This window comes from Rana temporaria, chromosome 1 (assembly GCF_905171775.1).
Source record: "Rana temporaria chromosome 1, aRanTem1.1, whole genome shotgun sequence".
In the NCBI taxonomy this organism is placed as follows: domain Eukaryota; kingdom Metazoa; phylum Chordata; class Amphibia; order Anura; family Ranidae; genus Rana; species Rana temporaria.
Genome location: NC_053489.1, coordinates 562,759,985 through 562,774,339, shown reverse-complemented (window position 1 = coordinate 562,774,339; position 14,355 = coordinate 562,759,985). Strand labels below are relative to the sequence as shown.

The 14,355-nt window shown below is 43.2% G+C and overlaps 1 protein-coding gene across 20 annotated transcripts in view; it reads left to right on the top strand.

Moving 5' to 3' along the window:
• Window positions 1–14,355, top strand: part of SORBS2 (sorbin and SH3 domain containing 2) — a 396,754-nt gene that overhangs the window by 257,120 nt on the left and 125,279 nt on the right. For all 20 annotated transcript variants that reach the window (XM_040334275.1, XM_040334288.1, XM_040334284.1 and 17 more), the window contains one exon: window positions 2,505–2,677. In XM_040334275.1, the coding sequence (XP_040190209.1) occupies window positions 2,505–2,677 (173 nt within the window). The remainder of the gene's footprint in view (window positions 1–2,504; window positions 2,678–14,355) is intronic.

Genomic DNA, 14,355 nt, shown 5'->3' with positions numbered 1-14,355 from the left:
TTTGTCATGCTCCAGTCATGTCTCACTCCATCTCAACAGGCAGTTTTATTACATGATGAAAGGCTTCCTGATACCTTTCTATGTGTTATTGTATATATATAGTTAGGGAAAAAGGCTGTCAGCAAATTGACACTGATAAAGTACTATCTGAGAGCCACGATGACCCATTCAAGACTAAAGCTGGGTACACACTAATATTTTTTTTTCCATTCAAGCGGGTTGAACGAAAAGAAACCTGACGGCTCTGATTGAAGCCGATGTACTAACGATCCAACGTTAGTACATCGATCTCTCTTTCTGAGATCGCTGTACTAACGTCGGATCGATGTGTTCTAACAGGTGGATGGCCCCCAACCAGAACACTCCGATCAGCGCTCTCAGCCATTGGCTTCTGTCAGACCGGCTGACGTACACACGGGCCGAATGTTGGATGGTTTTCATTAAACTGGCCAATGCCTCCCGACATTTGGCCCATGTGTACAGGGCTTAGGTGCTCTGTGCCTACTGGCTGTCGAGAGCAGTGTCCTTAAGATGATACAGTTTGATGAGTTGGTTAAAGATTTTGCAGATGCTAAGTGCAGGAAGACTTTTTGTAAATATTGTAGTGTGATGCATAACTGTGATGTATGACTTGCCAGTTCCACTAATCTGTGTAATGTGTATTCTTGCAATCAATACAATTGAGAAATAAATCAGACGAGTGTCCGCTTTGAAAACAATTGGGGCTGGAGACATTTCCCTAAACTAGTCAACAAGAGAATGGACTTTCTCGGTAACAGTGTGACAGAATACACGTTAAGTAAAATGTTTTAATTTTTTAAACACAAAGATAAAAACAGGATATCCAAACAAAATTGGGAACATCATATTCAATGTTCATACCAAGACCATTTTAAAAATGCAACGGTGTTTATACAGGTATGTTACTAGTACTTAATGAGCTCCAGAAGTGGAGACAAACGGTATAGTAGGTCCTCACAAGACATGTAATCCTCTACATGTTTTGTGGGGTTCTACCTCTTCATCAGGAGGATAATGTCTAGAATGGAATAACAAATTAAACATAATAGTCAAGGGTACAAACGACAGACACTTAGTAATGAATACAGTTGGTAAATGGGGGGAAAAATAGGTATACTGCCGCTTACCCATAGATCAACACACAAGGCCAGAGCCAGGGCACCGTCAACATTCCCCCTCCCCGCCATGGCGCATATGAGGGATATATGCAAGTGGGTGAGTATACCTACCGCGGTAACTACCGTAAATGGAATATATGTACATAGATATAAATATGCTTGTATATGAAAAACAAGGAAAAAAGGGGGTACCAAAACAGTCGGAAAATATGAAAGAAAGAGGGGAAGGGAGGAAGAAGGGAAAAGGAAGGCAGGGGATAGGACAAAATGGGTAATAAAGAAAGGTAAGGGAGGGGAGGGGGTAGAGGAGGGGGAAAAAGGAGGCCAGGGACAGGAACAGGAATGAAAGATAGAGAGGGGGAAAAAAAGTGGAGGGGGAGGAAGAAAAGGGGGGGGGCAAAGAGAGGGATGTGGGGTGACCAATGGTAGGTAAGGACCCTGGTAAAAATTAATACATAATTAACCTGGACTGGTCGGAGTCCCCCCCCCCCTCCTTTTGTCCTATCCCCTTTTCCCTTCCCCTTGCTTCCTTTTCCCTCCCCCTTCTTTCTATCTTACCCTCTTCCCTCTTCTTTCCCCTTTTCCTTCTTTTCCCACTATTTTGGTTCCTCTTTTTTTCTTCTCCCTTTCTTTTCCTCTCCCTTTTTCCTTGTTTTTTCATATACAAGCATACTTGTACCTATATGCATTAATTCCAGATCCGGTCGTGTGTAGGCCCGACCGGACAATTGTCCGGCGGATCGGACAGTTTCCAACGTACAAAAATTTCTTAAGCTGCTAAGAAATCTGTCTGCTGGAAACCTGTCCGACGGACGTGTTCGGTCGTCTGTACAGACTCACCGGACACGTCCGACCGACCGCCATCCCTCGCATGCGTCGTACTGATTCAACGCATGCGTGGAAGCTTTGAACTTCCAGGGCCGCCCACGTCGCCGCATCAACGTCACGGAGACGGCGCGGCCACGTCCCCGTGTAATGTTTACGCGCGGATTTCTGTCTGATGGTGTGTACAACCAGCGGACCGTTTTCAGCGGACTGTCCATCCGTGTGTACAAGGCCTAACAAAAGGTCTAGCCTTCCTACACTTAAAAAGTTTATCCTGATTAGATAGAGCATGTGTTTTGGTTATCACTATACAGGAAAAAAAAATCCTCTCCTGCTGGGTGGAGTTTCTATATCCAAAAACTATATCCAAAATGGAAAAATAACAGATTTTGTTGTTTTCACATGATACACTGCAACTGTATATTTCAGCATGAACCAGTAGAAATATTACCATATAGTAATTTGTGCCTATTTGCATTCAACTCTTCTTTAAAAGTATCAAAAAACTCTTTCAAGTCCCAATTTCCTCTGTCTTTGTAGATTCTGCAGACTTCTACTCCCAGCAGTATCAGTCTGAAATTAGCCGAAGCAGCAGCACTATACCAATCTGCAGGATCTCCGAGGAGGAGAAGAAAGTCACAGTCGTTAAAGCCCCACACTATGCTGGGATTGGACCAGTTGATGAGTCAGGAATACCAACAGCAATTCGAACGGTAGGAATAATGTCTTTACATTGCATTTGCTATGCAATATATCATCCTTAAAGGGGTTGTAAAGGTTCGTCTTTTATTTTATAAATAGGTTCCTTTAAGCTAGTGCATTGTTGGTTCACTTACCTTTTCCTTCGATTTCCCTTCTAAAAATTTTTTTTCTCTGTCTGAATTTCTCACTTCCTGTTTCTCCTCAGTAAGCTTTCCACCATCATCCGAGCGGTGGGAAGTCATTTAGAACAGCTTACTGAACACATTACTCAGGAGGGACAGGAAGTGAGAAATTCAGATGCAGAAAACAAAGAAAAAAAACATTTAGAAGGGAAATCGAAGGAAAAGGTAAGTGAACCAACACTGCACTAGCTTAAAGTAACCTATTTAGAAAATAAAAAATGAACCTTTACAACCCCTTTAAGGCCCATACACATGATCTGACTTTTTGACAACAAACTTCAAAATGAGCAGGTTTTTCAGAAAATCTGACCGTGTGTACGCTCCATCGGACAAACTTTTTTGGTTTTCATCAGACAAAAGTTCGCTCTGCAAACGGACAAACTTTCCGGCAACAAAAGTCCTATGGTGCAAAGTCCTGCCGTGTGTACAGAAATCTATCGGACTTTAGTCCAAAGTACAAACACGCATGCTCAGAACCAATGTTAAAATCAACCAACAATAGCAGAAGTTGACCAACGGGTGGCGGTAAAGAGCATAAAATAGCTGAAAAACCATGTGATTTTGGGAAAGTTTGTTGAAAAAGTCCTGCCGTGTGTATACATGCCAAGTTCAAGGCCAACACCCTTCAAACAAAAATCCACGGAAAAGTTTGTTTGAAGTCCGACCGTGTGTAGGAGGCTTTAGATACACATGACTATTAGATGACGTGCCATTTTTGCCATATGAATATTCTCTGTTTCCTTATTGAAAAGTAGCCTTATACTCCAGGCTTTATACTCCATATACTGGCATTGTATGTGGGACCACAAAATATATTTTCAGGGAAATTGTACATCCCAGCATCTGAAAACATCCTTGGTATTGATTTAGATTTTGCCTTATTAAATTTATGTACACAACCATTTTTCTGCAAGCGTCTGACAGATCACTTATGATATATCAGATCTGCCACACTGGTGCAATGGCTCTTTGAGGTCTCATATCTGTTTGCACATCATGTGTCTCTCATTGAAAGAAATAGGACACAATAGCACTGGAACACAATTTGTAATTCCCTGCTATAAAGCAGCGCTGTGGAAGTAGGGTTTATTTAGCGATACAATATTCATCTCACTCTGTGGTAGTATTAGTGTATTCCTCAACTGTTTAATAAATTGATTCTTCCCATGATAGTGCTGTAATTTTCTGTGAAATGCAATGCAATATGGCAACTTGGAGGCATTTTGTACACAGATGGTATATGGAACACCCCCCAGAAATGTAATTTTCTGCTTGTGCGAGTGACTTACTGATTTTGCCAGAAGTCTGCACTAAGACACAAGTCAGACACTTCCACTTTCCCCATTAGAACCCTGGAAGTGCATCCGTGGATTGATGATTATTAAAGCGGAGGTTCACCCATACCTTACACATTTTCCCCTTCGCTTCATGCTCGTTTTGTCTAGGGGAATCGGCTATTTGTTTTAAAATATGATCCGTACTTACCCGTTTATGAGATGCATCTTCTCCGCCGCTTCCGGGTATGGGCTGCGGGAATGGGCGTTCCTTCTTGATTGACAGTCTTCCAAGAGGCTTCCGACGGTCGCATCCATCGCGTCACGGTTTTCCAAAAGAAGCCGAACGTCGGTGCGCAGGCGCAGTATAGAGCCACACCGACGTTCGGCTTCTTTCGGCTACGAGTGACGCGATGGATGCGACCGTCGGAAGCCTCTCGGAAGACTGTCAATCAAGAAGGAACGCCCGCTCCCGAAGACCCATACCCAGGAGCGACGGAAGAAGATGCATTTCGAAAACGGGTAAGTACGGATCATATTTTAAAACAAATAGCCGATTCCCCTAGACAAAACGAGCAGGAATCTAAGGGGAAAAAAAAAAGGAATTGGGTGATCTCCCGCTTTAAATCACTCCCATTCACTTGGTACATGGACACAGACAAATGGCTATTCCTTTAGAACAGGGGTCTCCAAACTTTCTAAACAAAGGGCCAGTTTACTGTCCTTCAGACTTTACGAGGGCCGGAAAGTGGTCAGTGAAAAGGTCCCAACATTGGGAAAAAATAATGTCCCGTTGTTTGTTTCAATGGGAGTAACTGTGCCTAATCATTGGTGTCATTGGGCCCCATTGTTGGTGTCATTGAGAGAAACTATGCTCCACTGTTGGTGTCATTGTGAGGAATTGTCCCCCCCCGTCATTGGGAGGAATTGAGCTCCATTGTTGGTGTCTTGGGGAGGAATTGTGCTCCATCCTTGGTCTCATTGCAAGGAATTTTGCCCCATCATTGGTATAATTGAGAGGAATCGTGTCCCATCGTTGGAGTCAGTGGGAGGAATTATGCCCCAATGTTAGTATCAGTTGATGAAATAGTGTCCCAAGGGCCGGATAAAAGCAAGCAAAGGGCCGCATTTGGCCCCCGGGCCGCAGTTTGGAGACCACTGCTTTAGAATAACAAAAGATGGGAATCTGCAACAAAGTTTCCTTGCAATGTACATAGATCACCCAGAGGGCAATGTTTTTTTTCTCAACAAAAGGAGTTACTGTTTGAAGGTGTTTTCTACTTTGTCTATAGCTAACTTTTTGATACTTAAAAAATTGCATTTTTCAATATTACAGAATACAGCTAATGTTGTTATATCATCATTACAGTCAAGTTTTTTCCTGCATGTGGTTTATGGACTAATTACACTGATTTATATCCCCCCCCCCCCCTTATTTTATGTTGTATACCTTAAGCCAGACTCTTTAGCTGTCAGGGCTTAAGCCTCACTCAAAATATTGCAAATTGAGGGGCCTCACACAGTCAAAGCCTAGGAAACATTGTTTGAGGTCAAGGAGTTGACAGTTTAAGAAGATTCAGATGACCTCTGACCCTCTACATCAGTGGTTCTCAACCTGGGGGTCGGGACCCCCTCGGGGGTCAAATGATGATTTGCCAGGGGTCACGAATCCTGGGCTGTTCCAGAAGCCCGCACCGCTCTCCCAGCCTTTTTGTGGCCGCCCAGCAGGGCTGTTCCTGGAACCCGCGGCCGCCCACTCAGCCTCTTTGCAGTTGCCCATTCAGTTCACAGCATGGCTTGGGGGCAGAGACTAGTCAGCTGACTGGTGAGGAATGTGAAGTGGGAGGGGCTGGAGGAGACCCCATGTCCTGATTTTGGCAAAGGTGTCACTGCTACGAGACACCACAAAGGGGTTTTAATATTGTACAAGTGGAAAGGAAACCTTGGGAGCTCTAAATGTTCATGGGTTAGGGGCGCAAATTACTCGTCTTGCCTTGGGTGCTGACAACCCACGCTATGAAAATAATTTTATTGTTAGGGGTCCCCACAACCTGGGAAATTTTATCAAGGGGTCACGGCACTAGGAAGGTTGAGAACCACTGATCTACATCATCAATATCGGCTCCCAAATTTAAGTAGATAATACCAGATAGTGTATTTTAGACTACAGCTAATATGGACAATAAAACCATCACAATATATACCTTGCTAACCTCACCCTCTGTTATATATAAATTATGCAAAACTGCAAATGAAAGTATAAGCCAGTATCAGGTGTTTGAATAAAACAATTAAAAACTTGTTCAATTGTTCGATATAGAAAATATTCAAAATATACAAAAAGTATTTCTACTTAGTAAAATAATGTCTGTATGTTGTAACTACGCCGGTAGAAAAATTGAGATACCCCAGGGTTTCAGGGGTTCTTTTATTCTCAGTGAAAACCAGCGGCAGAGAAGAATCAAACTGCTCAGTTGTGTGATCTAGCATAAATAGTGCTGTGTGGTTTTGTAATGTATAATATATGCTGGTAAAACATTCGACCTAGAAAGCACCCAGTGGGAATGAAAAGTTTGGTAAAAAAAGATTCTGTATTCTATAGAAAAGGTAGTTTCTTTCCGTCTAGAACATGCTGGGTGTCATTTCTATTACTGAAATCAATACCTGTCAGGCGATTTTTCTTCTGAGACTGGAATTCAATTCTTCAAATCCCAGGATTCACTTTTATCCTGAGATAACTCCAGAGACTGCATTGAAAAGCCAATTTATTCTTCAGGTGATTTTCGTGCTCATGATAAAATAAAAAAGTTGCATGTGTGTACACTGAGCTTACAAATGAAGCTTGAGAGTATACTTATGGCAGGACTCAGGAGGTAGGGAATTTTTTTTTATATCCCACATCTTTAAACATAATTATAGCTGAATCAACAGAGACAGTAACTACAAGTAGATTGAAAGCTGGGAAATATATTCCAGGTTTATTCATAGCTCATATTCCTTTTCAGAAAAAACATAACTGATCATTTAGGGATACTAGTAGATGTGTGGCCAGGGCTCAAGTCCTGCGGGAACGCGTGGGAATGGAGTTCCTGCACTTTTTTCACAGCAGGAACGCAGTTCCCTTTGCAGGACTAGAGCAGCCAAGCCGCCCGAGCCAATCCTTCACTAAGCGGCGATGCCCAGGTCGAGTCACTGTCTCTTTAGGAGAGCCCCTCAACTAGTACTCGGTGGTTGGCTTTGGCTGACCACATACTTTTTTGTATGTTTTCACATGCACCTTTTTTGTTCACTTATGGGTTTACAGGATTAAAAAAAAAAAATAGTATTTATTAAGTTAGAATACTAGTACACCTAGTGCCTAACACATCAAAAAATCATCTTGATTCTGTAAATGCTGAATAGAACATAGGACTAAAGTTAATGGACATTGTCTTTTTTCATCAATGGTATAGATAGTGGACAGCTGGTGAAGGGGTACATAGACGGATTGATGAGTTTTGTTTTGTTTTTCAACATTTTTGAACAGGCAAACATTAGATCTTGATTCAGATAGTGTCTACAGGTAAAGGTGATACAACTTAACAAATTACAAATTGTGTTCTCTTTGCTATTGGCATGTGTAGTGGCATCATGCCAAGATCAATAGGGCTCTTTATTACAAATATGTGAAAAGTGTGGTGTACATTTGTATTCAGCAAAAAACAAAGGGTTGTCCAGGAGTCTCACCCTAGTAAGGTTGTCTGGGCGTGGAAGATGATAAATGTATCAATAATAAAAAGTAGCATTTTCACAGCCCGTGAACAAAAACCATTCACCTAAATACGTACAGATTAGTAATTAGGTGTGTTCCTCTGAATCAAATTGGCATGTTAGAAAAAAAGGGGGAAGACAGAGTGGACCAAAGGCCCCAGACAGGATTCTTCAAAAAGGAACACTCTCCGGGCCTTTGGTCCACTGTCTCTTCCCCCTTTTTTTCTAATGTGCATTTGTATTCAGCCCCCTTTACTCTGATACCCCTAACTAAAATCTAGTGGAACCAATTGACTTCAGAAGTCACCTAATTAGTACATAAATTCCACCTGTGTGTAAATTAATCTCAGTATAAATACAGCTGTTCTGTGAAGCCCTCAGAGGTTTGTTAGAAAACCTTAGTGAACAAGCAGCATCACGAAGGCCAAGGAACACACCAGACAGTTCAAGGATAAAGTTTTGGAGAAGTTTAAAGCAGGGTTAGGGTATAAAAAAAAATCCCAACATCTCACGGATCAATCCATAATCTGAAAATGGTAAGTCCGTAAATGGCACAACTACAAACCTACCAATACATGACTGTCCACCTAAACTGAAAGGTCGGGCAAGGAGAGCATTAATCAGAGAAGCAGCAAAGAGGCCCATGGTAACTCTGGAGGAGCTGCAGACATCCACAGCTCAGGTGGGAGAATCTGTCCACAGGATAACTATTAGGCCCCGTACACACCATAGAATCCATCCGCAGATAAATCCCAGCAAATGGGTTTCAGCGGATAGATCCTATGGTGTGTACACGCCAGCGGATCTGTTTCCGCGGATATATCTCCCCTGGGATGGATTCCAGCAGATCGAATATTCGCTGACATGCAGAACATATCCATCTGCTGGAGTCCATCCCAACGGATGGATCCGCTCGTCTGTATAGACTCACCGGATCCATCCGTCCGAAGGGATCCCCCGCATGCGTCTTAATGATTCGACGCATGCGTGGAATTCCTTATATGACAGCGTCGCGCACGTCACCGCGTCATAATCGCGGCGACGGCGCGACACGTCATCGCCAGAGGATTTCGGCGCGGATTTCAATGCGATGGTGTGTACACGCCATCGCATAGAAATCCGCGGAAATCCTCGAGAGGATTTATCCGTGGAAACGGTCCGCTGGACCGTATCCGCGGATAAATTCTATCGTGTGTATGGGGCCTCAGTCGTGCACTCCACAAATCTGCCCTTTATGGAAGAGTGGAAAGAAGAAAGCCATTGTTGAAAGAAAGCCATAAGAAGTCCCATTTGCAGTTTGCGAGAAGCCATGTGGGGGACACCATAAATATGTGGAAGAAGGTGCTCTGGTCAGATGAGAACAAAATGTAACTTGTTGGTTTAAAAGCAAAACACTATGGCCCAGATCCACAAAGAAATTACGCTGGCGTATCTATTGATAAGCCGCGTAATTTCTAGGATGCCCCGTCGTATCTTTGTTTTGTATCCACAAAACAAGATACGACTGAATGTGGGCTCGATCCGACTGGCGTACGTCTTAGTACGCCGTCGGATCTTAGGTGCATATTTACGCTGGCCGCTAGGTGGCGCTTCCGTCGATTTCCACGTTGAGTATGCAAATTGGCTAGATATGCCAATCCACAAACGTACGTCTGCCCGGCGCTTTTTCTTACGTTGTTTACGTAAGGCTTTTTTCGGCGTAACGTTACCCCTGCTCTATGAGGCGTACGCAATGTTAAGTATGGATGTCGGGCCAGCGTAGAATTTTCCGTTGTGTACGTCGTTTGCGTAAAACGTTTGCGAATAGGGCTTTGCGTAAATTACTTTCACGTCGTCTAGGCATTGAGCGGGCGTAATTTAATTTGAAAATCCGACGTGATACTGAGCATGCGCGCGCATGCGCCATACGAAGTGCGCAGGGCATCACTAGTGCTTTTTGGTTGACAACTTTGAGCCTGACTACATGGTAACATTTTTTTCCATGTTTATATTTAATTGCATATTGCTAAAATCGCATCTCATATAAAGTCCCAACCTCCCCCATTTTTTATCTATTTACAGGGATGGAGGATGGAGGCCTATGGTAGTATTTCTATATAATATATATAGATAGATGGCGCATAACCAGGAGAGCACAGTCAATAATAGAAAAATACATATATCATAAGGTCCATGTCAATAACAAAAAATGAAAAAATGAATGAATGAATCAATGAATCAATAGTCCAATATAGGTCCAATAGCACTTTAGTGGCAGCAAAATCCTGAAGCAGAAGCAGACTCTGAAAGATATGTATAAACAAAAAGAGAAAATGCGCCAACCTAAGTGCAGTAAGTGGGTATTTAATTCAAGCAATTTGCACAGTAAAAATGGCTACTCACAAAACCAGTGTTAACACAGGCATGTAATGGAAGAAGCGGCTGGTCCGGTGTCACAACGTATCATCAACAGTACAACAGGCTGGTCTCATATCCTGGTCCCCTAGATGATGAAAATGAAGGTCCAAGGTGTTCGGGAGCCTTTGGGGAACCCCAGAGAGTACAGGAGCCGTGGATGCTGTATCAGAAGCGGCGTGCGTTCCAGCGTGGAACGCAGCGTATCGCCGTACAACCGGTTCATACGCTGGTTCATCAGATCTGATGAACCAGCGGAGGCTGAGAAACGCGTCATCCCATTGGCTGTCCGAAGCCCCTACGTCACTTCCGGTTGTACGGCGATACGCTGCGTTCCACGCTGGAACGCACGCCGCTTCTGATACAGCATCCACGGCTCCTGTACTCTCTGGGGTTCCCCAAAGGCTCCCGAACACCTTGGACCTTCATTTTCATCATCTAGGGGACCAGGATATGAGACCAGCCTGTTATACTGTTGATGATACGTTGTGACACCGGACCAGCCGCTTCTTCCATTACATGCCTGTGTTAACACTGGTTTTGTGAGTAGCCATTTTTACTGTGCAAATTGCTTGAATTAAATACCCACTTACTGCACTTAGGTTGGCGCATTTTCTCTTTTTGTTTATACATAGTATTTCTATATGCCTCATTTAAAGTCCCACCCCTATCCCCCCCCTTTTTTTAACTTGAAATTTGGGTAATTTCTTTTACTTTACTTACTTTACTTTCAATGATAATGGTAAACAGGACCAATAAAGAGGGTGAATCTTCCTAACTGGGGCACAGGCGGCAATAAAAACCGACTTGCTGTAAACTGCAATTGCTTTAAGAATTTTAAGAAATAATTTACTGGAATTTTTTTTTTTTTATTGTGCTCAATGTGGCAAACCTAAAAATGTTGAGGGATTAATATTACTTTAAAGGGATTTAGATTAAAGCTGCATTCCAGTCAAAATGCTAAATATACAAATGAAATACTGTATATACCATGTTACCTTCCAAAATGTTTCGTATTTCTGTACATCCAGTCCTGAGCTTTACTTCTTCGCAGCACAGTCCTGCCTGGCAGTGGCATGGACCTGATCCTGCTCTCTTTCACTTGCACCCATAGGTCTCCTTCCCACATCTACCCTGTGAGTGAACAGTAAAGCAATATTAACATAGCTTTATTTTATCATTTAAGTGCAGGTTTAAGCTCTTCCCTAGAAAAAAAAATGCATGTGGTGCTTGGCAATCCAATCTCTCACACATTCACTGAGACTTGGAACATCTGGCCAACACCCTAAGGTGTTTCTGGAATTATAATGACAGTTGTGCAATTTTTTTCGTTTTTATTTTTAAATGTTCTACACTTACATGGGTATGTTCTGCTTAACAATGCAATGCCTATTTACCACATACTGGCTAACCGCCTATGCTTTATGTGATAGATGTCATTTGTTACTGAGAACTATCTCTGTAACACCCATTATACTTACTATAAGATGATACTTCAAAAAAAATGCTTGTGTTTTAAAAGGCAAACTATTTGAGCAATTTACAACTTTATTTACTTATTTCTATCTTAATAAATATGAATAAACAAATGCACTGTGCACTACTGGGGACATGAAGCATATGGCAGTGAAGGAAAATAACTTGGGCATTGCTGTTTGCCAGCATGTGTGCAAAGATATGCACAGTGCTTGTTATCACTGCCAAATGATAAATTCTACCCTAAGGATGCAGGATTATTGCCGCTGTACTCAATATGTTACTGAAATCCTGTGTGAATTCTCATCAGTAGAAACGGCTGCACTTTTTATTTTATATCATGGCTGCATAGTCACAACCTTGCAGCATTTACTTTTGATTTACATGGTTTAAATCTTTTTTTCTTTTTTTTGGCGCAGCAGCAAACATCCCTAGCAGTGTTATAGTTTGTCCCAACCCCTGTCACTTTTAGGACAGTTTTGACTGCATGCAGGGGCGGACTGATCCATCTTGCACTCGGGCACCGACCAAGGGCCTGAGTCATTAGGGGGCCCATAAGAGACTCCACAATTTCCGCAAAACAGGTCTAGCACAGGGATTCAGGAAGCAGCTGTGACAATACTGCTCACAGCGCGCTGCTCCCCGCTGGCCCCTCCTTCCCTCCCATCCATCCCAGGTGCTTGTACTGTACATGACATTACCTGGAATGGATGAGAAGAGAGGGGGAGCAGCGTGCTGTGAGAGCAGTATTACATCGAGTAAGGCCATCATCACGGGGGGTGGAAGCGGGCGACGCGACAGCCAGTGCAGGTGTAGGGGGCCGGGGCCCTGGTCCCTACAGGACCGTAGGAGGCCTCATGTAACGCTCACGGTCCTTCCCCCGCATGGTGTCCTCCTGTGCCCTCCACCTACGATTTCCCCCTGTGCCCTCCACCCCCCACGGTGTCCCCCTGTGCCCTCCACCCTTCCCACAGTGTCCTCCTGTGCCCTCCACCCTTCCCACAGTGTCCCCCTGTGCCCTCCACCCTTCCCACAGTGTCCTCCTGTGCCCACCACCCCCCACAGCATTCATATGTAAATAAAGGTGGCATTCATATGTATATCATGCAGTGAAGAGATGATGTGCTGTAACCTCTAGCAACTAATCAGTGAGCCGTAATGTGTGCTGTAACCGCTCGTAATCAGTCAGTAAGTGATAATGATATGCTGTAACCTCTGGCAACCAATCAAAATCACTGCCTGATCTGATACAGTAAACTGCTTTTAAGTCTAGCTGATATTTATTGTATGTCTCAGAGCAGGTGGTGAAGATCAAAATTGCAAGATTTTTTTTGCCAAGGTCCAATCAACATTGAAGACGGCCCTGTAATTTATTATTATTTTTCTTTTTATAAAAGAAAACCTTGCACTAAAATACAAGACCCCCCTATACAGCTGTCAAAATGCTGCATCACTGCAATGAAAAAAAAAACACCTTTAAAGAAAATTTTATAAAATACTTACCTTTTTGTAGGCTGCCCTGGGCAAGATGGAGTCAATGGGTTTTCTTGTGGGATCCTAGGAAAGTGGAAGGCTCATGATGGGAAAAAGGTCTTCCAACCGGATACCTCTGGCTGAGGGCCCGTCCCCATGTCAGGACACAATAGCTCAGCAGGGGAGATCGATGTACTAACATTGGATTGTTAGTACAGCGGCTTCAACCTAAGCTGTCAGGGTTTTTTTTTCATTCAACCCAGCGGGTTGATACACACCACTAGAAAAACTAGTGGTGTGTACAAGGCTTTAGGCCAGTATTTTTAAAGCTTCTTTTAAAATGTGTTTTTTTTATTATTTCTGTAATGCAGTGTAGTTAAAATGGCTAATGAAATTTTCAGCTCTGTGAATACAGTTTATCATGCTGTTAGTTAATTTAGCCCCTGATGCATGTTGACTGTGTACCATATCTGAGAGCCCTAATCTGGGAAAATACAAGGAGACCTGGAACAACTTCTGAGAAATACTGGGCAGTATAATCCAATTGCTGTGTGTGTGGGAGATGGAAAACATTGCTGATATTGCCAAATACTCATTTCTGCGCCAAAATGTCTGATAAGCAAGAATGTGAGCCCCTATTAATAATCCAGAGCCATATCTTATTCATGTACGATCTGAGAAGCCCAGTCTCCTGCCCTGGTTTTCTTGGTGATATTACCGTACTGTACATGTTATTCATGGTCTCTTATTTTCAGGTCATGTCACAGTCATGTGATTAATATAATTATACACAGGCAGGGGCGGACTGACCATTGAGTCACTCGGGCACTGCCCGAGGGCCCCATGCCACTAGGGGGCCCCATCCGGGTTGCCAGGCTCAGTAAAACCAGGGACAGTATGTAAAAATCTGTGTTTTTTTTAGATCTGTCCCTGATATGTCCGAAAATGACATGCTTTTAATGTGAATATCCCAAGATTTTAGCTGCCCGCCTCTGCACTACCTCCTGGCGTGGTGGTCATCTGTAAGCCAGAGGGGCCCCATAATCTTCTATTGCCCAGGGGCCCCATGAGTTGTCAGTCCGCCCCTGTACACAGGCATAATGAGCAAGGCCTAATTAGCAGCTGGCTTAGGTTAAATGA